This window comes from Delphinus delphis, chromosome 3 (assembly GCF_949987515.2).
Source record: "Delphinus delphis chromosome 3, mDelDel1.2, whole genome shotgun sequence".
Lineage (NCBI taxonomy): Eukaryota > Metazoa > Chordata > Mammalia > Artiodactyla > Delphinidae > Delphinus > Delphinus delphis.
In genome coordinates, this window is record NC_082685.1 from 140903049 (window position 1) to 140926718 (window position 23670).

The 23670-nt window shown below is 37.3% G+C and overlaps 1 protein-coding gene across 2 annotated transcripts in view; it reads left to right on the top strand.

The window, feature by feature from the left end:
• The first annotated feature begins 783 nt into the window (after window positions 1-783).
• Window positions 784-23670, top strand: part of RICTOR (RPTOR independent companion of MTOR complex 2) — a 127519-nt gene continuing 104632 nt past the window's right edge. For both annotated transcript variants that reach the window (XM_060009562.1, XM_060009563.1), the window contains exons 1-2: window positions 784-854; window positions 1026-1073. In XM_060009562.1, the coding sequence (XP_059865545.1) occupies window positions 806-854; window positions 1026-1073 (97 nt within the window). In that variant the 5' untranslated portion in view covers window positions 784-805. The remainder of the gene's footprint in view (window positions 855-1025; window positions 1074-23670) is intronic.

A 23670-nucleotide genomic window follows, 5' to 3' on the forward strand; every position in this document is an offset into this window, starting at 1 on the left:
CGGGCCTCCAGGGCCCCGCGCGTGCGCGGGAACAATCCCACCCACCGCCAGGGACCACCACCCGGCACTCCCGACTTTTCACCCCGTTCTCGGGTCCTACTACAAGCGGTCAAAAGCAAAACTTCCACCCGACTACTTCCACTTAGAGAAGCCAGCCTGGCTGAGTGTGGCTTTGAAGATCAAGTGCAAGGCTGCTTAGCACGGTGGTCAGTGAGGCTGGAAAATAAACTTTGTTACGTGTTAACTTGGTTGGAGCAAAGCGACTCTAGGCAGGATATAGTTACGTTACAACTGCACAGTGTTTTGTATTTTTGTTGTTGTTGTTTTAATAAAATCGTTTTAATTGACGAATAAGGAAGGAGGGCTATCTCAAGACTTGAAAACAATCATGCAGGATGGTTTCAGCAGGTGGCCAGCCTGGCGCATGAAGGCCTCCTCCCACTTCGTGTCGGTTTTGACTACGGTTTCCGCGGCGGCTGGAGGGGAAGCATCCTCCACGCTGCAAACTCGCATCAATGGGATTCCCCTCGTGGGAAATGCCCCCTCCTGGCGGACGTGCTCCCGGAGGGCCGAGCGCGTCGCCGCGCCCTCCGCCTCCGGGACGGGCGGGCGCGCGCGCGCGCGCTCCGCAGACTCTATCAAGATCCCGACTTGGCACCGCACTCCCTCCGCGCCCCGGGCTAAGCCGGCACCACCCGCCGCCCGCCGCCAGCCGCCGCGGGGGGCGGGCGCGGCGCGAGGGGAGGGGAAGGGGTTCTCGCGCGATTGGGCGAGGTTTCCGGTGTTGTGACTGAAACCCGTCAATATGGCGGCGGTCGGCCGCGGCCGCTCGCTGAAGAACCTCCGAATACGAGGTAAGTCCGCTGCGGCCCTCACCCCTCGCCGCCGGGCAACCGCCACCCCTGGCACTTGCCTACCCTTGGTCATGGGCGGGGGGAACGAGCCGGGGCGCTGGCCGGAGCCAGGGCTGCCTCCGCTGGCCTGGGAGCGAATCCTAATTGGGGCTATGTGTCTGTTTCGCGCAGGGCGGAATGACAGCGGCGAGGAGAACGTCCCGCTGGATCTGACCCGAGGTAACGCGGGGCGCCGCGGGCGCCGGCGAGGGCATCCTAGTGGGGAGGAGCCGGGGGCTCGGGGCCGTGGGCAGGGTCCGGCCCCGCACGGGACCCGCGGGGGTGCGGGAGGCAGAGCCCGAGCCCCGCCTGCCGGCCCGCGGGAGCCGAGCCGGGGGCAGTCTCCCCGGACCCATCCCCCTTCCCGGTGCCCGCTTTCCTCGCTCCGAGCCCTTCTCCGGGCCTCTGGGTGCTGCGGGGAGCACCGAGCGGGACTCGGCGGAGTCGCCGACCCTCTGGGTTCTCTAGACCGGCGGGGGAGCGTTGTCCTCCTGTCCCGGAGCTCGAGCAGCTGAATCCCAGGGGCGGCCGGAGGGAGGTAGAGGCTGTTATTTAGGTTGCCGGAGGACGTCTGAGGGAAGAGCGACCACATCCTGCCCTCCCCGTCCCCCAGCGCCGAAGCCGGACCTGCTCGGTCCTTGCTGACTGCGTGACTGTTTTTCTCTTTGCCCACTGCCCTGGAGGACCCGCAGCATTGATAACTCGGTAGTGAAACCTGGAGCCCGTGATTTCTGCGAAGTGTCTGGTGTACGCTGTATTTCCCTCTTGTTTCCCTTTCCCGGGCCTCTGAGACTGTAGTTGGCAAAAGCCGGCCCCTCACCCTCGTTGCAGGTTCATTGTTTACCTTCTGCAGTGGCGCTGGGTTTGTTTACACCTTCGGAACTGGGTAAACCCCTGCTATATTTTTAAGGACCCCAGCCGGCTACTGGCCAGTATGTCTTCTATCAGTCACCGTACTGGAGTTTATTCGACAATATCTCGTTGAGCGTTTAGTAGTTATATACAAGGTTTCTCTTTTCTCTTCCACGGTAAACAAGATTTGGTCTATTGATTCCGAAGAAGTCGTGTTTCACACGGGCTGTAACTTAGCGTGTAACCTGGTTCAGCTGTATAGAATTCAGTTTCCTTTTTGAGATCTGAAAAGCACTTTAGGAAGTTTGAAAAAACGTCGTTTTAAACATTCTATATAAAATTAAAAAAAAAATTTTTAACCTACGTTCTACTTAACATAATGACTATTATCTACAGTATTTGTTAGATGTGGGCTCATTGTTGAGGATCATCTCTGTATTTAAAGCATAGCGCATTTTCTAATTTGTTTTATTTTGTGTATCATAATGTAAGATTACTGTTTTGTAAACTAAAAGCCTAGTTTTTATTTAGCTACAAGAGTACATTTTTGTAACAATATTTTATTCTGAAAGTTCTAGGACTTTGTCTCGGGTGAACTAGATCCTTTTACAGGCAGAAGAGTTTCTAAAATAAAATAGGGCTTAAGTAATAGAAATGACAACTAATTAGATCACTAATGCACTAAATTAGAACATTTTTTCAGCAGATAGGGTTTGAATATTACTGTAGGGAGATGTAAAACTTTCGACTTGTGTAACTGTTTGGAAACTTGACTGTGTATAACACACATATGAAAAGTCTATATGCAATATATGTGGAAAAAGATTTTCTAGTAAATTTGCTAACAAAATAAGCAAAATTCCCACAGGGCTCAATTTAGCATTTGAGTTTTGTAGCAGATGTAGTTTTAGTGATTTATTTTATACATGCGCATATGTTTTAGATGGAGGTGAAAAGACCATTTATTAGATAGATCTTGGGTCTAATTTGTGTATTAAAGACCTGTTTGAATGTGGTGCTAGAAATAAGTTATAGTTGTGCTTTAAATTGACTTTACTGAGCTCCTATATATAGTGGTTTCTCTGGTTGGTGTCAAAATTTTGGGTAGTAAAAGAGCTTATGTACAAATTTGATACCTTTGGTTTACTCCAGTTTTACTCAAGTACACAGATAACTGTATATTTACTATTTAAAATACTGTATTTCCTGAGAATTTAGTAAATACCTATGTCCTTAGGTGTTTCTGGGATAATACAAATAGTGCAGAAAATGCTATTTCTGCTTGCCCTGACAAGATGTATTTCAGTTTGGAATGAAATATACACAGCCAGTTGAATCTGATTGCAAAAGCAATATACAACTAGGAGTGAGAGGGCATTTGAGAACTGTGTTCCAGAGTCTTAAGGAAGTTTTGAAAAAGTAATCTGAGTTAGATTCATTGTATAGTGACTCTGTTGTTTGAGAAATTGCTATTCTGACAAACATTCATTGTTAGAAGAAGGCTTGTGGATCTAACATGAAGAAAGTTCATGAGGAATTAAACTTTAGTAATCATTTGAGAACTGTGGGGCAGTCTGGGTTGCAGCTGAAGGGCAGCTGTTTGTGGATTGGATTACGGCATGTTTTAGATAAAGTTTGGGTAACCAAAAAATTTTTTTTAATGCTAAGGCAGTGTTTGCTCTTATTCTCATTATTTTTATGTAACCTTTGAGAAATTCACTGTGTAGCTGTATAACAAAGTTCATTATAAAATAGAGGCCATGATCATTGTAATTCTTGAAGGAGCTATCAATGTGTAGTATAAAGTCAAATAGTTCTGAGTTGTAATCTCAGCTGTGATACATAATAGGTGATTTGGGGCAGGTTATTTGACCTTGATTAACTCTTGGTTTCTTCAGCTCAAAAAAAAAAAAAAGAGATTAATTTCAGGTTATTCTTGAAGGTTGTTAAGAATGTGATAAGTAAATGAGCTAGGCCATATAGTACTCAGCATGGGACGTAGTACTTTGTGAGTGATGTTAACTAAATGTTAGTTGCTTTCCTAAACTATGAAATCAAAATTATTTATATCACATTTAAAATATTTCAGACGATTGTTTTGAATATTATAAACTTTTAATAAGGAATTATGGTAGTGAAGCTTTCTTTTTTTGAGACATACAGTTAATTGGGTATAGTCTTTCTGAACTAGAGTTCTTTTTATTTTTTTTAATTTATTAAGAAAAGCTTCAAAATGTATAAAGTATATGTGAATGTATGAATATAATAAATATAAGGAGCTCTTATATGTCCCCCATCATTTAGTTTCCTCGTGCCCCCACCCCAACTGTGATCATTTTTTTCTTCCAGTTTTACTGAGACGTAATTGACATACAGCACTGTATAAGTTCTTGAATGTAACAACTGCAAAAAAAAAAACAAAAACAAAAAACTGTAACATTACCAGAATTAGGCCTAAGCAAGGAACAATCTATTATATGTACTTAAGAAAAAATGTGATATTTTCTTTAACAGAACCTTAGAATTTTTCTCCCAGACTCCAGAAAATTTCTTAGTAATAAGACGTGGCCAGCCTTGCAAGCTTCTTTAAGCCCAGGAGAGGCTTAAGGTTCTTTGGTTTTCATATTGATGTTAGTGCTATGGTTTATACGAAAGTGCTTTAATTAAAAATTGTTTTTGGATTAATTTTGATCTAGTTCAGGAACTTCATTGTAGGAGATCCTATAGTTGATATATTGGTGATTGTTGCTTTAAGTTTTGTTCAGACAACTACTGTACTTAATCATGAAAGTCCGTGATACTTGCTATTGGTATCATTAAATACTCTCTCTGTTTTGCATGCCAGTTTATTTTGAAACCAAAATGCTTCCCTTAACCACTTCCACTGCAAGGATAGTCTGTTTTTTTTTTATCAGTCCACTAGTACATCTCTTCTTGGTACTGAATAACTTGAAGAGAGACAGAATATTCTTCCTGTGTAAGCTCTTCCTAGTATAATTTAATTATTGTGTTCAAGGTGAATTCCAGGGACATGGAAACGTGTGTATTCAAATATAACTGTTAGAATATAATTTATTTTTAAGTATTGAGTTTTGTATTTTTTGACTGTCCAATCCTTTTACTTTTCCATTAGTAGGAATAAAAAGATTGACTGTCTTAGCTGCTGTTTAATAGCTAGGAAAGTAGGAAGGTTATCTGAATGATGCAGATTTGAACACTTAATTTTTTGTTTTGTGATTCCTTCTAGTCAAGAGATTGCTCATGTTGTTTAATCCCTTACTTCAGTTAGACAAAACAAACATTGACTGCTTTTTATATAAGAAATGCTGAATTAAGTGCTGGAGGAGTAAAGATGAGGAAGATGTTACTCCCTTTTTAGGAGTTTACTGGAACAGACATAAAGAAGTGATTGCGATACGGAACAATAAACTGAGTAATCAAACTGTACAAGGAACAGAAGTAGCCTAGAGGAGAGAATGATTAAATCTGGTGGGTAGAGAATCCGGCAGCTTCACAGAGGGCTTGACGTCTTATAAGAATTGTGGACATAGTGGAAGGAAATGTGGGCTCTCAAGAGAATATACCACACCTTGGGAAAGGTAAAGTCTGTAGGAAGAGGAGCTGCTCTGGAGGCCCCTGGTAGAATCTAAGAGATCATGGGACACTAGACCGGGGTATTGGAGACAGAAATGAAGTTGAATATATATTGGAATGGAGGAACCAACTAATTTGTTTTCTCCAGATTCTAAACTGACTTTGGAATCCTCGTACTCTGCGCAGAGAACTGTTATTTCTTTATTAGGATGACAGAGGCTGTCTAATGTGAATCCCCTTGTCTTCTCCCCTTTGTATTTCACCTATACTTACCTTCTGTTTTCCCGAGTCGGAGGATAAATCATCTCTGTTCATTTCCAAGGCTAAACTGGAAAGGAATTTTATGCTCCTAATTCTGTTTCCCCTAAGATTCTTTGTAGAACTAAGATTTCTTGCTTCTTCATTTCTTCCTTCTTTTGGCTCAGTTTTCTCGTGTTCAGCATTTGTTGTTGTATTCATATGGAGCAGGTACTTTGCTAAGCGTGGAATGATGGTGAGACGAGTAGAATGATAAGGACAAAGATTTCAAAACAGTTATTTTTTTGTAGGCTCTACACACAGTTTTCTTCCTTAACTCCTTTAGTCTTGTAAACACAGCTCTCCCCCTGTACTTAAAATAGTTTCTTAAGGGATGCTAGTAACCTCATGCAAAATTCATTGGTATTTTTAAGTTCCCCATTCTATTATTAGGACTACTTACTGTATTAGTAGTTTTGTTCCAGACACTAAAACATTATTTTTCTTAATCTTCGATAACTCTTTGAGGTACTCCTATTATCCGTATTTTACAGTTGAAGGTATAGGCTTACAAATTCTAACAGACTGAAACTCAGAAAGGTAAGTTATTCAGCCAGGGTCACAGGGCTAGTGAGTGACTAACTGCAGATCATGCACTTGTAGCTACCACACTATTGCTATTCTTAAAACTCCTGGTTCTTTTCCTACCTCTCCTTCTCTGTTTGCTGGCTGGACTTCCAGCTCCTTAAGCAAGTGTGCCCTAAGGTTCTGTCCTTGATTTTCTTGTCTGCCCTCTTATTGATGCTAGCTCCCTGAGCACCCTTGTCACTCATGGATTCAAGAATCCATGAATTGAGATGGTTACAGTAATTACTTTTTTATTCATACTTTCTCTTCTAAGCTTGCAAAACATATTAGCATGTATGTCTGGTAATCATCTCAGAGTTGTGGTTTATAAAATTTTGCACTCCAACACATACCCACTTTTCACTTTCTAGGTACCACCACCGTCCTCTGTTACTCAAGCTAGAGACCTATTGCTCATCTTCTTGGTTCATTTGCCACGTTTCCCCAGTTTGCCTCTGAAATCTCTCTCTCCTTCTATTCTCATTGTCATTGGTCTAGTTCACATCCTCATTATCTCATTTGGATGACAGTAAAATTTTTTTTCTCTTTTTTTCACTCCCTCTGCTATATGATTGCCTGAAATCTGGAACTGATCTCATTCCCTTACATAAAACAAAACAAAACCAACAACAACAAAAACAAACAAAAAACTGTATACACACACTTTACAGGTTTCATTTTTTGCTCACAGAATAAAGTCCAAATTTCCTAGCTTGGCATTGAAGGCCTTTTATGATTTATTCTAGAAGTATTTTCTTCTGTACTATCTTAACCATACTATTCTAAATCAGTCTGCCTCTCCACATAGTTCACTTGTGTAACGCACTTCCTCCCTTCTTTTCACACAGTGATTTTCAAAGGGGGTTGGGGAGAATTTGCTAGCCTAAAGTACCTACCTCCCCATTCCTGTTCTTTCCCCTTGGAGATTGTGTTATGCCCGTGATTGAGAATCCCTGCTTTAGTCAAAGACGACTGTTTGTTCTTCCTTGCACATGGCATGCAGTGTCTATTTACTTTTCTTTGCATAGGTTGTTTTCTCTGCCAAGAATTCCATTTTCAGCACTCTTTAGAGAAATCCTAATTCTTTAAGGTCTAGGTCATATGCCACTTCTGGGAAAATCCTTCCTTATCATCCCAGTGGGAATTCATTGCTTCCTCCTCTACTTTTCCACATTTTTTGTTTATTACTTTGTAAATATCACTTACCATTGCGTTTTTAAGTTCCTTGTTCACTACTTCTCTCACTAGAATTTAAGCTTCTTCCCCAGCATATATCATATAATAATAACCGAGACATTTATTGTAAGGAGGGATGGAGAGAGAGATGAGAAAAGGAGCACAGTATTAAGGAGAGTAGAAGTAAAAGAGTATTTTAAGTTTGCAAACTTGAGGGACAATGAAAGCGATGGTGCCAAGAAATGGAGAAATCATTTTGGAAGAGATGATAATGTGTTCAGCTTTTCACTTTGAGTTTCAGATGATTGACTCTGTCAGAGATGTGTAAGAGGTAGTGAATGCTGCAATGGATGTTTTTGTAGTTGTTCTTGTGATCAGATTGTTCTCTGCTTTAGGGCCTTGAGAGAGGGAAGAATGTAAATGGAGGAAGAGCTGAAGATCTGAATGTTAGAGGATAAGCTGATTAGAGTATGTGTCACAACATAGGAATCAATAAGAAGAAAGGGGGCGAAAAACAGAGAAGAAAGTTAAAAATTAGTAAGATTGTGATCTTTGAAGCCAAGTGGAGAATTTGGGGTTGAAGAGGTTGAGAGGCATAGCACTGAAGTTGGGTTCTGGAGAACTCAGTTCTTCTCTTCTTTAATCTGAGGATGATCTTGGCATGCTACTTTCTCTGGGCTTCAGTTTCCTGATCTCTGAAATGCGTACTACTTTCCATGCGTAGCACTTTCACCATCAGTCTTTGTGATTCTCAGATATCACGATGTTTCTGGGATATTGAAAGGTTAAAGAGAAAGCCTTGTTAAATCTCTTGTTAAGTTACTGTGAGAAGGATTCCCATAAACAGCAATGAATACATGTAGCAGTATGGTGTTTCATAGCACTTTAAATGTAAATTATAGTCAACTCTCAATTTCCTTGTAAGTGATCATCTGCAGTGACTTGCTACCTCCTCCCCCTCTCAGGTCTCAGGCTACTGAAATAGGGCTGTGAAAAGCACAGTGGGGTCAGTGACTGGTTTGCGTGCCTGTGTATCTGTACTTCTGTTACAAGCTAAATACAGTCCACTCTCAGTTACCTACACTTAAGAAAAAGGTGAATAATGGTGGAAGATTGCTAAATATAATCTCAATAGCATTATTTATATGTGGTTTGGGAAGATTTTATATTTTTTCCTCCCCTACAGTAGATTGATGTATCTTTCATTTGAATTATTAGCATCAATTTTTATTTCCTAAGCAAATACTCTTAGAATAGTGGATGTAAACTGGCTAAAATATTTATTAGGTAATCCAAATATGAATAGTTGAGAGTTGACTGTTAATGCTTTTTGGATCATCCATTGTTTTGTATTATCTGTGCTTTTTTGTTAGTGTGGCCAGGTTAAAGCTGAATAGCTACTTTTAAATTATATCACTATGATGAATGTACTTACAATATTATATAGATGCCAAACTAAATTGAAAATAATTGTGTAAAACTAGCTGAATATAACATTCATGTGTTCAGAGTCATAGGGTTGAAAGAGAACCTAAACCTAAGTACCTTCTTAAAATTCCTGTTACAAAGTCCTCTAGCCATACAGATTGCATAAACTGAGCAATGTGCCTGGTAATGATGAAATTTATATATAATATAATAAAATTGAGGATGTGCCAGGGCTTCAAACATGCCTGTTCAAGGAGTCAGTTGAGTTCAGTAAGCAGTATAGAAGAGCTTTTTAACCTTAATTACCTGGATTTTAAAGAATCTGGCTCCTTCAATTACTCTGCCATTTTTTTAATCCCAAAATGTTGAAGAATTTGGATTTGTAGTGGCTTGTTAATATCAAGACAGCATATTTTTAGTATATTATCAGGTTAGTAAGTGTTAATGTGAATCAGGAAGGCATAATTCTTGGCTTTAAGGAGTTTTATATTATATTTGGGATATACGTGTAACAGGGCATAGTATTTGAAGCACCTGCCAGTTATCTTTATAAAGGAGTCATAAGCCAGAGGAATTCAGAAAAAAATGGGAGATAGGTAAGGAATGACCTAGAGGAGAGTCCTCATAGAAGTGTTGACATCTGTTAGGACCTTTGGATAAAAGTGTAGTATTTGAATAGTTAGAGCCCTGGATCAGTGTTTTAAAAATCGTGCGTAATTTTGTGAATTAACATGTTCCTGGCATATTATTCAGTATTTGAAGATAATGTTGAGAAAAAGTTGATGATGAGTTCTGTATATAAATCTCTTAACTATTGAAGGCTGATTGTATTTTGGGCTAGGGCTTTTCAAACCTTTGAAGGTAGTGCAGGACTGGACTGAGAGATTTTAGGCATATTGTGAAGTAATTGTGTGCTTCTGATTAAGAGTATATAGATGCTTGGCTGCATTCCAAACCCAAGCATAAATGATTTTTTTCTTTCATTGTTTTGTAGTATATGTGTCTCCTCTCCCCGTTATTAATACTGCATGTTCAAAGGGCTCTATAAATTTGTATCAAACTTATTTCTAGATGTGTGCAATTTGGAAATAGAGACTATAAGTGGGATGAGTAGTGTTTTTGTTATTTTCCATGCTAAAATGACCGTATTTTCTGATTTCAAAATTTAAACATGTGGCCTGACAGTTTATATTTGAGAGAGAATATTTGAAATTAAGCTTATCCTGAAAAACATGCACTGTTTCATTGCCAAATCCAGACACCCTACCCTCTAGTTATTTGGGTAAAGGATAAACAGTGTTTGGGGAAATTAACACTCTATTAAAGGAGCAAAACAAGAGTTGAATTGCCACTTGCAGGGATTTTAGTAATCTTGTTCAGAACCCAGTGTAATTTCACATGTTTCTTATAATGAATAAATAGTGAAGAAACACAGAAGCTGTAAACAAAGAAGATTGCCAAGTAATTTACTTTTAGTTGCTAAGAAGAAACAACTTGCCAGATGAAAGTGTATTTTAACTGTTTTTAGATGTGTGTACATATATATTTTTATCAATAGTTTCATACTTTGAGAAATCACATCTTAAAATAGTATTGCTAGTTATTTCCATGCTTAATGTTCATCCCTATAAAACTTTTAATTGCCCTGGTTTTTTTTCCACTCATAATTCTGTATAATACACTCCCTAACCTTCACCACACCACCATCACCACAACCCCTTCCCCCAAGAAAAATGAGAAAAAGAAAAACTGACGGGAATAGAGTTGCAGAAAAAGTGAGAAGACTCCAGGTTGGAGGTAGGTGAGCTGTGAACTTGAACCTTTAGCTATACAGCAGTATCTGGGGTGGCAAGTGGAATATTGTGGAAAGTTTTATTTAACACGTGTTGTAGGTAAGATTTTAATCATATCTGTCACATAACATTCGTATAAAATCATGGTAATGGGATATTTGAATACAGATAGCTATTTCCTATCTTGTTTATTTAGAGTGACATGTGGTTTTACTTTATATGTTGTAATTTCTAATGGTATTTTCGAATGTCATAACTTGGTATAAAGCAGGTCGGATTAATTCTTATGTTGTATAAGATTTCGTATGTCATGTAAGAATAATTCTTAACATAAGAGTTTATAACTTTTTAATGAGTTAAAAAGTTATAATTTTAGATTAGTGTAGTCTTAAAAAAGTTTAAATCACTTTTTATTTTTAATAAACCTTAAAATAGACCTTTTCTCCTTTGTCACGGGAGAATTCAGTGTTGTGTGTTCATGTTTCAAAATTGTTTTGAATATATAAGTGTATACTGTTTTACCTAGCGTAACGGAAGAAATTTTTCAAAATGCTGGTTAGTTTTCAAAAGGAAATAAAAAGATTAAGAGATTTGGATAAACTATGGCAGTTGCCTTTTGCTATGTTATTGTTTCTTGTAATAGTTATTTTGTTTTGTTAAAAAAGTTTAGATTTAATTTTTGAGTCCTAGGAAAAATTTTTTACTTATATCGGTGATTGTGTCTCTATTATAAAAGTACCACAGGAAAAAGTGTAACTATTTTTAAAGTAAGTAACAATATTACCACTAAATATTCACTGGGGGTACTTGAATATGAGTAGATTTGGGACAGATGTGTGTGTATAAATATTATTTCTATTTTTAAGCATATATGGAAGCTACTTTAAAAATTATGTTTTTAGTTTTACTGTGCTGTAAAATACAAACTATATAACTGGACTTATTAACATTATATGGAAAATAGGGATAATTAGGTTGTGATTATGAGGAATTAAGGGGCTCTGCTGTCAGTAACATATACTAACTGTAGTGAATAAACTTGGTGATGATACATACTTTGAATTTTTATTGGTATCTTTTGGAGTGCTTGATTTTGCATCCTGGTTGTTTTCCAGATAGGTAATTGCTTCATAGCATAGTTCAAGGTAGGTGAGGTATGACTCGACAAAGTTGTTATATATGTCTACAATATGGATAGTAGGATTATATGTATAAAGATAGATATAGGATACTAATATGGACAAAATAACATTTAATAACATGCTACCTGCATGATACATTAACACAGTCTAACACTGTAACTAAGGGCCTGAGCTTTGGAACCAGATAGATGTGGATTTGAATCTGGATTTGAATCTTGACCTTGCCTCTTAGAATTTTTTGACTCTGGACAAGCTGCCTTTTCTAATTTATTTATTTATTTATTTATGTTATTTTTGGCTGTGTTGGGTCTTTGTTGCTGCGTGCGGGCTTTCTTTAGTTGCGGTGAGCGGGGGCTACTCTTCGTTGCGGTGCGTGGGCTTCTCATTGCGGTGGCTTCTCTTGTTGCAGAGCACGGGCTCTGGGCACGCAGGCTTCAGTAGTTGTGGCACGCGGGCTCAGTAGCTGTGCCTTGCGGGCTCTAGAGCGCAGGCTGGGTAGTTGTGGCACATGGGCTTAGTTGCTCCGTGGCATGTGGGGGTCGTCTGTGACCAGGGCTCAAACCCATGTCCCCTGCATTGGCAGGTGGGTTCTCAACCCCTGCGCCACCAGGGAAGCCCAAGTTAAAGTTATTTTAATCCAAGTCTGCTTATGTGTGTTAGGTATGTCATGATGTGTATGGATTTTTTTTCATTTGGTTGGGCAGTGGATTTATATGAGTGGTTAGAGTTTGGAATAATTACACTAATTCCAACTTAAAACATTTAAAATCATTTTCTGAATATCTGTTTTTTCCTCTTTAGCCTGACCTTTTAATGTTTTAGCCATGAAAACATCTAGATAGGTGAATTTTTTTTTCTTGAATTTTTTTCATAATGACTATTTAAAGAAAAATTATAGATAAATCACCGTAAAGAGTTCAAAGCTACCAGTTAGAAAGTTGGAAAAACTAGAATTCCAATCCAATAAAAGTCTTGTGTTGACCTAATTAAATTGGTGGAATGGTTACAGAAATTGGCTTAGTATTTCTATGGAGAAAAAGGGAGGATGGTAAACAGTTCTTGGTCTTCACTGCAATAATCTCATGTGGAAGACATCATTAATAGTTTTAAAGTGTCTTCGTGTGATTGTTTCTCCATCTTACCCTTGTTTTTTTCAGTTTCTCTCATCGATTTGTATTTCTCTTATTCTATTTCTAGTCTTCTGGTGACTCTTCACATTTTTCTTTTCCCGTACTTGATAGTGTTTTATATTCCTGGATTTAAAATAAATTTTAATTGTCAAGTTTTTTTTTTAATTAATTCTTCATTGAATTTTAGGTTTTTGTCTCTGAGTCGGTGATGCTTTGTTAGAAAAAGATTCCACTGCCCATCTCTTGGTATGCATATCCCGAAGAACTTAGAACTGAATATTGCATAGGAAATTGATTAAATACTTGACAGCAACTTGGCAACATGTGCTTAGCATAGATGAGTAAAATAAAGAGCATTTTACTTATTTCAATATGCAAAAGCAAGAGTAAATATGAAAGTGAAACAAAAATATTCAACTATACTGAAGGTGAAGAAGTTTTGATGAAGTGCATTTTCTAAATGTTGGTAATTTTAAAGATATTAGTATTCACTCCATTTAAAATATTTTTATGCATCTACTCTTTGGAATTATGGAAAACAATGACTGGAATTCCCTGAAGGTGGGAACATTTAATAACCTTGGAATATCCTTGTTGATTCTGAGTCTAGACTGTTCAGTTCACTGAACAGATCTAAACTGAGTGTGGATTATTAGCTCCCAAAAGAATACTTGTTTTGGGACTTCCCTGGTGGTGCAGTGCTGAAGAATCTGCCTGCCAATACATGGGACACGGGTTTGAGCCCTGGTCTGGGAAGATCCCACATGCTGCGGACCAACTAAGCCTGTGCACCACAACTACTGAGCGTACGCTCTAGAGCCCGTGAGCCACAACTACTGAGCCCGTGTGCTGCAAATACTGAAGGCTGTGCACCTGGAGCCCGTGCTCTGCAATAAGAGAAGCCACCACAATGAGAAGCCTGCACACTGCAACAAAGCATAGCCCCCATTCTCCACAACTAGAGAAAGCCCATGCGTAGCAGCGAAGACCCAACACAGCCAAAAAAAAGAAAGAAAGAATACGTGTTTTTAGTGGTGAATTTTGAGTGAGGGCTTGTTTGATTGTATTAGGAATGGTAAAATGCAGTAAATCTATATTTTGCACCATCTTTTTCAGGATTATATTAGTTATTGCTCTTGTTACCTACTGGTACATGAATTTTTTTCCAAATTATTTTAAATGATTTTTTCCTAGCCTAGAGCTGAACTAGTGTGGTAACTTTTTGCTGTCTACCATGATCAGGACTTGGTCTAAAACGATATTTTGATTATCAGAACATTTCAAATTGTGTGAAGGATTTATCACATGATGTGTTGTTTTAGCAGGCAATCTAGAAATTACATACTTCGAAGTAAATGTTTTCCTTCTAAGCAGTCCTCTTGGAAGGGCATGTACTTGTTCTAGTGGTGATGTCACTGTTCAAAACATTTTAAAAATTCTGCTTCTGAAGATTATTAAAGCTTAAAATTTAGACTTTTAAATTGGTATTTGGTTTGTCCTTTGGGATGAATTGGAGTTCAGGAAACAGTTAAATATAAGTTGGACTCAAATGTAGTGGGAATTCATTAACTCAGTGATTTATTCACTCATTAATTTGAAAAGAATTCATCGAGCATCTGCTGTATTTTAGCACTGTACTGGAATATGTGTGAGAAGATAATTTTTCTAAAAAGTATACAACCACTATATGTGATGACTGCCATTATAATCTAGTCCCTGGCTTCCTCACAACCGTTGTCATTTCCTAACTCTTTAACTTTTGTTCACTATATTTGGCAAAACAGCCTCCTTTTTTTTCATTCCTACTCTTATTCTCTTTTTAGGGCCTTCGTACTTCTGTTACATTCTGTCTAGATTATTCTTCCCCTAATCTTGGGAGGCTTGCTCCCTCACTTTATTTAACTCTGTTCAAATATCACTTTATCAGAGAGGCCTTCTCTGATCATCTTATCTAAAGTAGCCCTCATCTCCATCACTTTCTATTCTTTTTTTTTTCTTTCGGTATGTGTGCCTCTCACTGTTGTGGCCTCTCCTGTTGCGGAGCACAGGCTCCGGACGCGCAGGCTCAGCGGCCATGGCTCACGGGCCTAGCCGCTCCGCGGCATGTGGGATCTTCCCGGACCGGGGCACGAACCCATGTCCCCTGCATCAGCAGGCGGACTCTCAACCACTGCGCCACCAGGGAAGCCCACTTTCTATTCTTTTATATTGTTTTCTTCTGTAGCCCTTGTCACTGCTGCCAATTACAGTATTGTTTGTCTGTCTCCCTGGAATGTAAGTTTTGTGAGGACAAGCACTTTGTGTTGTTCACCATTGTATCCCCAGAGCCTAGAACAGCTCCAGCACATTATATGTGCTTGGTAAGTCTTTATTGGCTGAATAAATGACCATCAAATTTGTGTTTAGCTTGAGGGCTCCAGGCCCATTTTTTCATGGCTTACTCAACATCTTAACAATGTAATCATGTATTTCAAGCTTTCTGTGTTTCATACTTAACTAATTATCTTAGTATTCTAAAAATCTTTCTATATTTTCCATTTGGGTTTTAAGAGAATTACTTTAATGGGGCCATGTCACCCAGGAGGACACCCAGGAGACATTCTAGCCTCATTCTTTGTCCTTATTCTACACATCAAATCTGTGACCAGATAATAATGATTTTATCTCTGAAATACTGGTAAAATCTTTTTTCCATTTCTGTTGCCATGCCATTCTTGAGGCCTCATTTTCTTTCTTGGGTGATTGCATTGGCTTCATAACTACTATCCCTGTTCTAGTTCTATCCTTTCCCAATCTACTCTCTTCACTCTAGCTAGAAACACATTTTCTACAAAGTTAATCTTAATTTCCTCAGCTGGGTGGAATATCTTCCTTCTTTGGGCTTCTATAGTATATTGTATGTTACCTTTCTTGTAATATTGTAATAATTTGTTCACTCCTGCCTCCCTCAGTCATAGTTGACAGATATTTATTTACCTTAACTGTGTGCTGGGTACTGTTCTTTTGCTGGTGATTCAGTGGTGAAAAACATTGAATACTTCCCCTGAGGAGTTTATGTTCTAGTAAGGAGAACACAGACAGTAAACAGGTGAACACAGAATTTTAAGTATGAATAAATGCTCTGAATAATGTAAAATTGGAGTATGTGAAAGAGAGTTGATAGGTGGTTAGGGGGTTGGTCAGAGAAAACTTCTCTGAGGCAGTGATATTTAGTTGATCCAGGACTAATGGGGAGGCACCAAGTGAAGAAGTAGGGGGAAAGTCTTCAACAGGTAGAAGGAACATAAAATATTGATCCAAAGGCCCAGAGATAGGAAAGAACCAGAGAAAGAAAGCGCTTGAGGAGAGGAAGAGTGGAGGATGTGAGACTAGAAGAGGTAGGCAAGAAATAGTATCGTTGAAGTATAAGTATTACATGAGAAAATTTGTTCAAAGACCCTAGTATAATGTCGGTAAGTGCTAGGGTGAAAACCCAGAAGGCAAATGTTATTAAATAAATAATAGTGATTTATCCATTCTTTTAATCATGGACATTTGGTTGTAGTTTTTTGCTCTTATAAACAATGATTTTATATATGGTCTTGTACGTGAATCCTGGTACTCATACGTAAGTTACTCTAGGTTATATAACTTGGTGTAGAATTACTGCTTATATGAAAAAATATATGTATATCATAGTAGCAATATGTAAGAGTTGCTCTTGATCCATACTTTTGTCAACACTTGGGATTATCAGACTTTCATTAAAAATATTCTATTATGAAAAATTTCAAACATACACATACACAGAGAAAAAAATATAAGGAACCCTCATGTACGCCTTATCCTACTTCAACTATCGTAAACATATGGGGCAGTCTTACCTCATGTGTAAATCTTCCTCCTCCCTTTGTGGATAATTTTAAAGCAAATCCTAGGCAAGTATTATTTAATTTGTAAATACATCAGTGTGTATTTCTAAAGGATAAGGACTTTTAAATATATAACTGTAATACTATTAGCACAACTAAGTAAATTAACAATGATTTCTTTATATCATCTAGTATTCAAATTTTCCTGATTGTCTTACAGATATCATTTTGAGTCAGGATTCATACACAAGGTTCACACACTTTTAATTTAATTTTTTGAATATGTCTGTCATATTGCTTCTCTTTCTGCGTAATCTGTCTTTTCAGTCTGTAGTATTTCTTTTGCTTTGGTCTGAAACATCTTGAATAAAATGTGTTTAGATGGTTATTTGTCCTACTTTGAAATTCATTGGGCATCCTGATTCTAAGTATTTTTCATGTTTTTGAACAATTTTGAAAAATTCTCAGTCTGACTTTTTGAGTAGTGCATCTCCTGCATTTTTTCTTGTTTAGGAATTCTTATTAAATGCATGTTAGACTTTCTCATTATCTTTCTTGTTTTTTAAACTTTTTCATGTATTTTGTCTCCTTTTTTCTTGGGGATCATGTTATAATACCTTCAGATGTATCTTTCAGTTCACTAGTTCTCCCCACAGCTGTGTTTATTCTGTTTATCCCCCCAATGAGTTTTTAAAATTTCAATCATGCTATTTTTATTTCAAGAAGTTCTGCTTGGATGTTTGTAAATTTTGAATCATATTTTCAGTCCTTTCTTTCCTTTAAACCAGAAGCTTGCAAGTTATGGCCTGCAAATTTTGCAAGTAAGGCTTACAGATGCTGCATTTGTAAATAGTTTTATTGAGACATAGCTGTGCTCATTTAAGTATTGCCTACAGCTGCTTTGGTGCTACGGCTACTGAATTTAGTTGCGAAAGAGACCTTATACCTTTCAAAGCCTGAAATACTTAGTCTGACCCTTAATGGAACAAGTTTGCCAAACTCCCTGCTTTAGATATATAAAACATAATTATTTCATTGTTTGTATTATGTATATGGTACTTCTAATATTTACAGTCTTTTAAGATTTTTTTGTTTATTGTTTCTGTTGATAGTGGCTTGTTTTCACGTTTCCTTCTGTGTTTATGATTTTTGCTTGTGCACTTAAATTTTTTAGGTTACTCAGACTAAGGGTGGCTACCTAGTTGGGTGGGTTGAGGTGGTGGTTGATGGTTGAATTTGCTTCTGCTGCCCAGGAATATGGTATACCAAGGGCTACTTTAAATTAAAATTCTCATTTTGAGATTTTTTTTTTTGGATCATGCAAAAGAATATATCTAGGTTCCAAAGACACCTGTGGTTGGCTTAGAATCTCAGGGAAGTCTCTTTTTATTTGTTTTGTTTCTGTTTGCAGCTTTACCCAGAGATACTTTTCTTTGTTCTCTGCCCCTTTTGCATGAGTGTTCTTCTCAGTGTATCAGACTTTATGGCTGATGAATTCCTTGTCCTGGGGTAAGCCCACACTCCTCAAGGCATGCACTTAAGCTCTACAGCAGTGGTTCTCAAGCTCTAGTCTTGTTTTGGAGGTCCCCACGACCTCAGTAATTTGCTAGGAAGACTCATTATGGCAAAAGGATGCAAAGCAAAATTAGCAAAGAGGAAAGGTACATTGGATGAAATCTCGGGGAATCCAGGCACAAGAGTCTTGTGTCTTCTCCCAGTGGGGTCACATAGGACATGCTTCATTCTCCCAGCAATGAATTGTGATAACACGTGAAATATTGTCCACCAGGGAGGTTTGTTAGAGACTCAGCCCCAGGGTTTTTATTGAGGACTTGAGAAGTAGGCAGCCTCTGCCTGGCAGGTAACAAAATTCCAGACTAACAGAATGAAAGCAGACGTTTGGCAAAAACCATATTGTTTGCATAAATGGTTTAGGCCCAGTGAGCCACTCTTACCAGTTAGGGCTGTAGGAAACCTCTGCAAGTATTTTTCCGGATGTAAGCCAGTGACTGAACTGGTAGGCAGACCTTTTTAAGGAAAAGCAGTTAGGCCTGTTAGGTTAACGTTTTCTGCGTAAATGTACAAATGAAGCACCTGGGGATGTTGATTTAATGAAGAGTCAGATTGGGTAGGTATGGGAGGGCCCAAGAGTCTGCATTTCTAACATGCTGCCAGGTAGTACCCATGTCGGTAGTTCACAGGTGTACTTTAGTAGCCAGGTAGTTGCCCTGAAGGCCAGAAGTCCTTCTTTCCAATAGTATTTTTATCATAAACAATAAGTCTTTATTCTGAATTGGTAGAAAAGTTTTTTGTTGGGGGTTAAATTCTCTGTGCTGACAAACAAGTTTTTTTTCCTGGAGTGATATGGTTTATTTCGTATTAAACTTTATCCAACTTGAATAAGGAGATCTAAATTTATACTTCAATATTGGCATATTTTGTGTCATTGGGAGAATGGAAAAAGTGACTTTCAATGACTTTGTTGTAGAAAAGAATGAAGGATCTGGACTGTTGGTAATATTAATTGTACAGACCCACAATCTCTTATCCACAATTTTGAAAAACCAAAAACTCTGAAAATGAAAGCTGTTTTTCAGAAATAATGTGACCTGACAAAACGTAACCTGACCTAAACTCATTTGGCAGCAAAACCTGACCAGAATTTATATTATCTCAGTGTGTCTCCTCACATGTTCATCTAAAAAATATTACTGTATGTGAATATGTAATACTGCCCCTAACCTTGTTGGGATTGTTAAATCTGTGGTATATTACCTTTAAAATTAAAAAAAATTTGAATTCCTAAACCTATCTAACCCCAGCATGTCCGATGAAGGATCATCTGAAGGTCGTATAGTAGAAGTATGGAAAGAATTATGTTTAAAAGCACTATCAGAATGCATAAATAAATATAAAAATATTAGCAGTTAGGGTGGATCATATTCAGACCTCCTGTTCATGCAAGATATAACCAAAGAAATGCATTATATTGTTATATTTATAATAGTTCAGAGCTTTTAAAGGTTAAAATTCAAACAGCATTTGTAAATTTACTTTTAGATTTTGATTATTGGTGTTAATGCAATTATTTATGCATGCCCAAGTGGAATGTACAGAAGAATAACAAGTAGTAAATTTGTAACTAGAGGACTTGTTTGCACTTGAATTACACAGATCAATTGTATATTATGGCATTTTTGCACAATTAAGATCACCATTGCCCAAGGTTCATGAAAAAGCTTAATTTATCATGTGTTTCCCATATGCATGGGACTCCAGAGTAGTCAATATGTTTTTGTCTTGATAATTTTAGGTGAGGTGTGTCTTCTTTGATGTATATAACCATAAAAACATAAACAATGCCAAATACGGCAATATCAGCAAGGCACTGATTCAGAACTTAGTAGTAGTATAAAAATAAGATACTGTTGTGATATAGTCTGTAGAAGAGGTGCTGAAGATACATATGCTAAGATGTCTCAATGATATTTGTTGACTACCTGAACGTAATTTTCTAGTTCAGACAATATTACTATTGCCTAAAGAAGGAAATTTTGGAAAGCTTTTTTTTTTTTTTCCCTTAAAGGATGAATTAATTTGATCACAGGACATACTGAATTCGACATAGACAGACCACCAAACATAAAAACAGATATTTGTTTCTTTAATTGAAGATACACTGTAGAATTGAAATTTTGAGGCATTGTATTGAATTTGTTAAGAGTTGTGGAGACAGTGAAAAGAGAAACCTGAGGGCAAATGATACAACTTTAGGTAATATTAAAGAGTATAAAATAGGAGGAGGGAATGCAGACCTTTGAGAGAAGTACTCAAGGAACAGTGAAAAATAGGTATGAAGAAGACCAAGACAGTGAATTATAGCAACCAAGGGAGAGAAGGTGAATTTGGTTAGCATTGGCCAGTAGTTCTCTAATGGAAAAGTCAGGGAGTTTGAAAAGCTGAGAAAAAGCCTTTGTATTGGGTAAATAGTAAACTCGTAGAGAACAACTTTAGTGGAATGGTGGCCTAGATACCTGATGGGTAGAATTTAGAAGATGAGGTAAGAATTAATTAACTTGAGCCTCAGAGAGATTTGGTAGAAGAAAGGTGTAATGTCACTTCAAAAAATGGGAAACAGTGGGCAGAAGCATTTTTTTTTTTAAAAGATGGGTAAAAACTAGTGAGAGACTTAGGTCAATGAGAAATAGTGAATAATTAAATGATGGAAATACTGGAATTAGGCAGTAAGATGTAGAACCAAGAATACAAATGGAAAGGTTAGAAAATAACATTGTAATAGCATTTTTCAGATTTCTAACCCACACTCAAATTGTGTCTTGCAGCCAAAGTGTATTTGTACTCTTTGCTCCTTTATTAGTTTCTAAGAGGGAAGTCCTTAATTACATTCATAGAAGCCACCTGTCAGACAAGTGATCTGAACTATAGTCATGTTTCATAAAAAACGTGAAAGTAGCTGTACAAGCAAAATGTACAACTAACTTTGTAAATAAATCTAATAGGCTGGGTGTATATAACAATTAATTGCCTCAGCTTTTAGGCACAGCTGTTCAGTTCTTTTACAGGGTTCATTTACATAGTGAATTGTTTCAGAGAGAAACAGAATTTTTCTCTTACAATAAAAGATTTCTAATTAGGGGACTGTGGAAACCTAATGATTTAATAGATTAAGACATAGAAGTTTTAGCAGAACATCCAGTGATTGTAATCTTTATATAGTAATTGCTTTTAGTTATTTTTACTAACATTAAAAAATGTTCTAATTGCAGACAGTACTTTTCATACTGTTTTTCTGCAGAAAAATAGCATTAAAATAAATGCCATGACAAAGATTCTTTGAATCTTTTCTGTAGCCTGGTGAATGTCCTTTGTGTATTCTTTGTATATACTTGTGTATACTTTGTACGTGTGTATAAAGTAAAAGTGCTTTGTGAATTTGGTTACAGTTCTGTACTACAGTTATCTCTAAGCCCAAGCATTCTACTGATCTCTAATTTTATTGTGAAAAAGGGAAAGAGATGAACTCTAAGAAAGCACTTCATATTTTTTTTTCCTAACAAGCAGCTCTTCTTCATTTTCCACCACAAACATCTAAGCCATCTTTACCAGAAAAATCTTTAAAAATTCACAAATTACTTACCATTTAAAAACAGATAATGATGGAATGATTAGAAGATTATTAGGTAAATAGTTAGGCTTTAGTTCTTTATCTAATTAGTACAACCTGGGGACATGATTTCTAGTGCTGGTATGAATGTAAATATCGATATAATGCTTGGAGGGAGGGGGTGTGTAGACAAAGATCAGGAAGGTGATTTTCTGAAGGTAAATGGCAGGCTCAAATTTCTACCTTTTCTAGACATTGTCATTTAAAATTTTTATATTTGACAAATTTGAATGGGTCATGGCAGTTACATTGCTAATTATATTAAATAGGTATGTTCTTACCTTAGAAGGTGAGATTCCTTTTCAAAGCAATAGAAAGACGTTACTTATGGTTAGGTTTTGGGGGAGTAAATTTGTTTTGGTCCTCAGAATTTGAAAAATAGATACATTAAAGCAGTGTGATCTTTCTTATCTGCTCCTCTTTTATATACATCTCTTCTACAGTTATTGTTATTATAATCATAAGACAGTATTTCCATTGTAAATTCTTGTGTTTTAATTATTCACAGTGTGACCTGGGACATTCAATAAAATTTTTGGGGGGTGGTTACTGTGTGTCAGACATCATTCTAGGTATTAGGATGACACCATAATGGTGAACCAAAGCTGACTTACAGGGAGATAAATGTCAACCAATCATACAAGTAAATGTATAATTGCAAACTGGTGTGTACACTGAAGGTACATTCTCCTTTGAAAGGCAGAACAGTATAATGAGGTAGACTGTAGGGCGATTGCATTTTGGGGAGTGAGATAGACTCTAGAGTCAGATTGGTTAGGTTCAAATCTTATTACCATGTCTGGTATTTGTGTGACTTCAGGCAAGTGAATTAATGTCTCTAAGACTCTTTTTAGCATGAGGAGGATAATAATAGCACCTACCTTCTATGGTTCGTATGGAGATTAAAACAGATTTTTCATGTAAAAATATTAGCACAGTATATTGTAGCATATAATGTACTAATAGTTATTTTTGTGTCTGGATATTATTTCACATTGTAATATATTCTTATTTGAAAATGATACAGAAGCATATTTCATAGAGTAGCTCTTATCTGTTCTTCAAAAGTTCAGATCAGATAAATCCAAAGGGATATCAGAATCTAGTTACATGACATTGTGGTAGTCTTTATAGCATCTTTCAAATTTCAGTGTGCATAAGAATGACTGGGGTGCCTCCTACAAATGGTACAAATGTGGGTCACTTTCCAGGCATATTGATTCTGGAATCAGTATTTCTTATAATTCATGTATTTCTTAGAAACACAGGTTTGAAAACCACTGGTCTGTAAGTCTGTTTCCGATGCAGGCCAAATAGTCAATTATTTTGTCTCATCATTTTAAGGTATAACATGTAAGGTGTTTTTTGTTATTTTTGGTGTATATGCTTACTACAAATGGTAAAAAAAATTCCCCTAAATCTATACTTGCTCTAGGATTACTTATTAGTAAATAGTGTCATACATCAGTATATCCAATCTAGAATCCTGGATTCATCCTTGATTCCTCCTCCTGCCTTTCCTTCCAGCTCTAATCCATTACTGATGAAGTTTCTTACATGGAAGGTTTTTGTAACCTCTATTTAAACTTGACTTTCTTCTCCCCTACAGTCTTTCTAAAACACAGAGTTGATCATGCCATCCACTTGCATAAATGTCTTCCTTAATAATTATCCATTGCCCAAAGATGTCTAAATTTCGTAGTATATCTTATAAGGCCATTGGAATGAAGCTCCACTTTCCTATATTTCCTATCATCTTGTT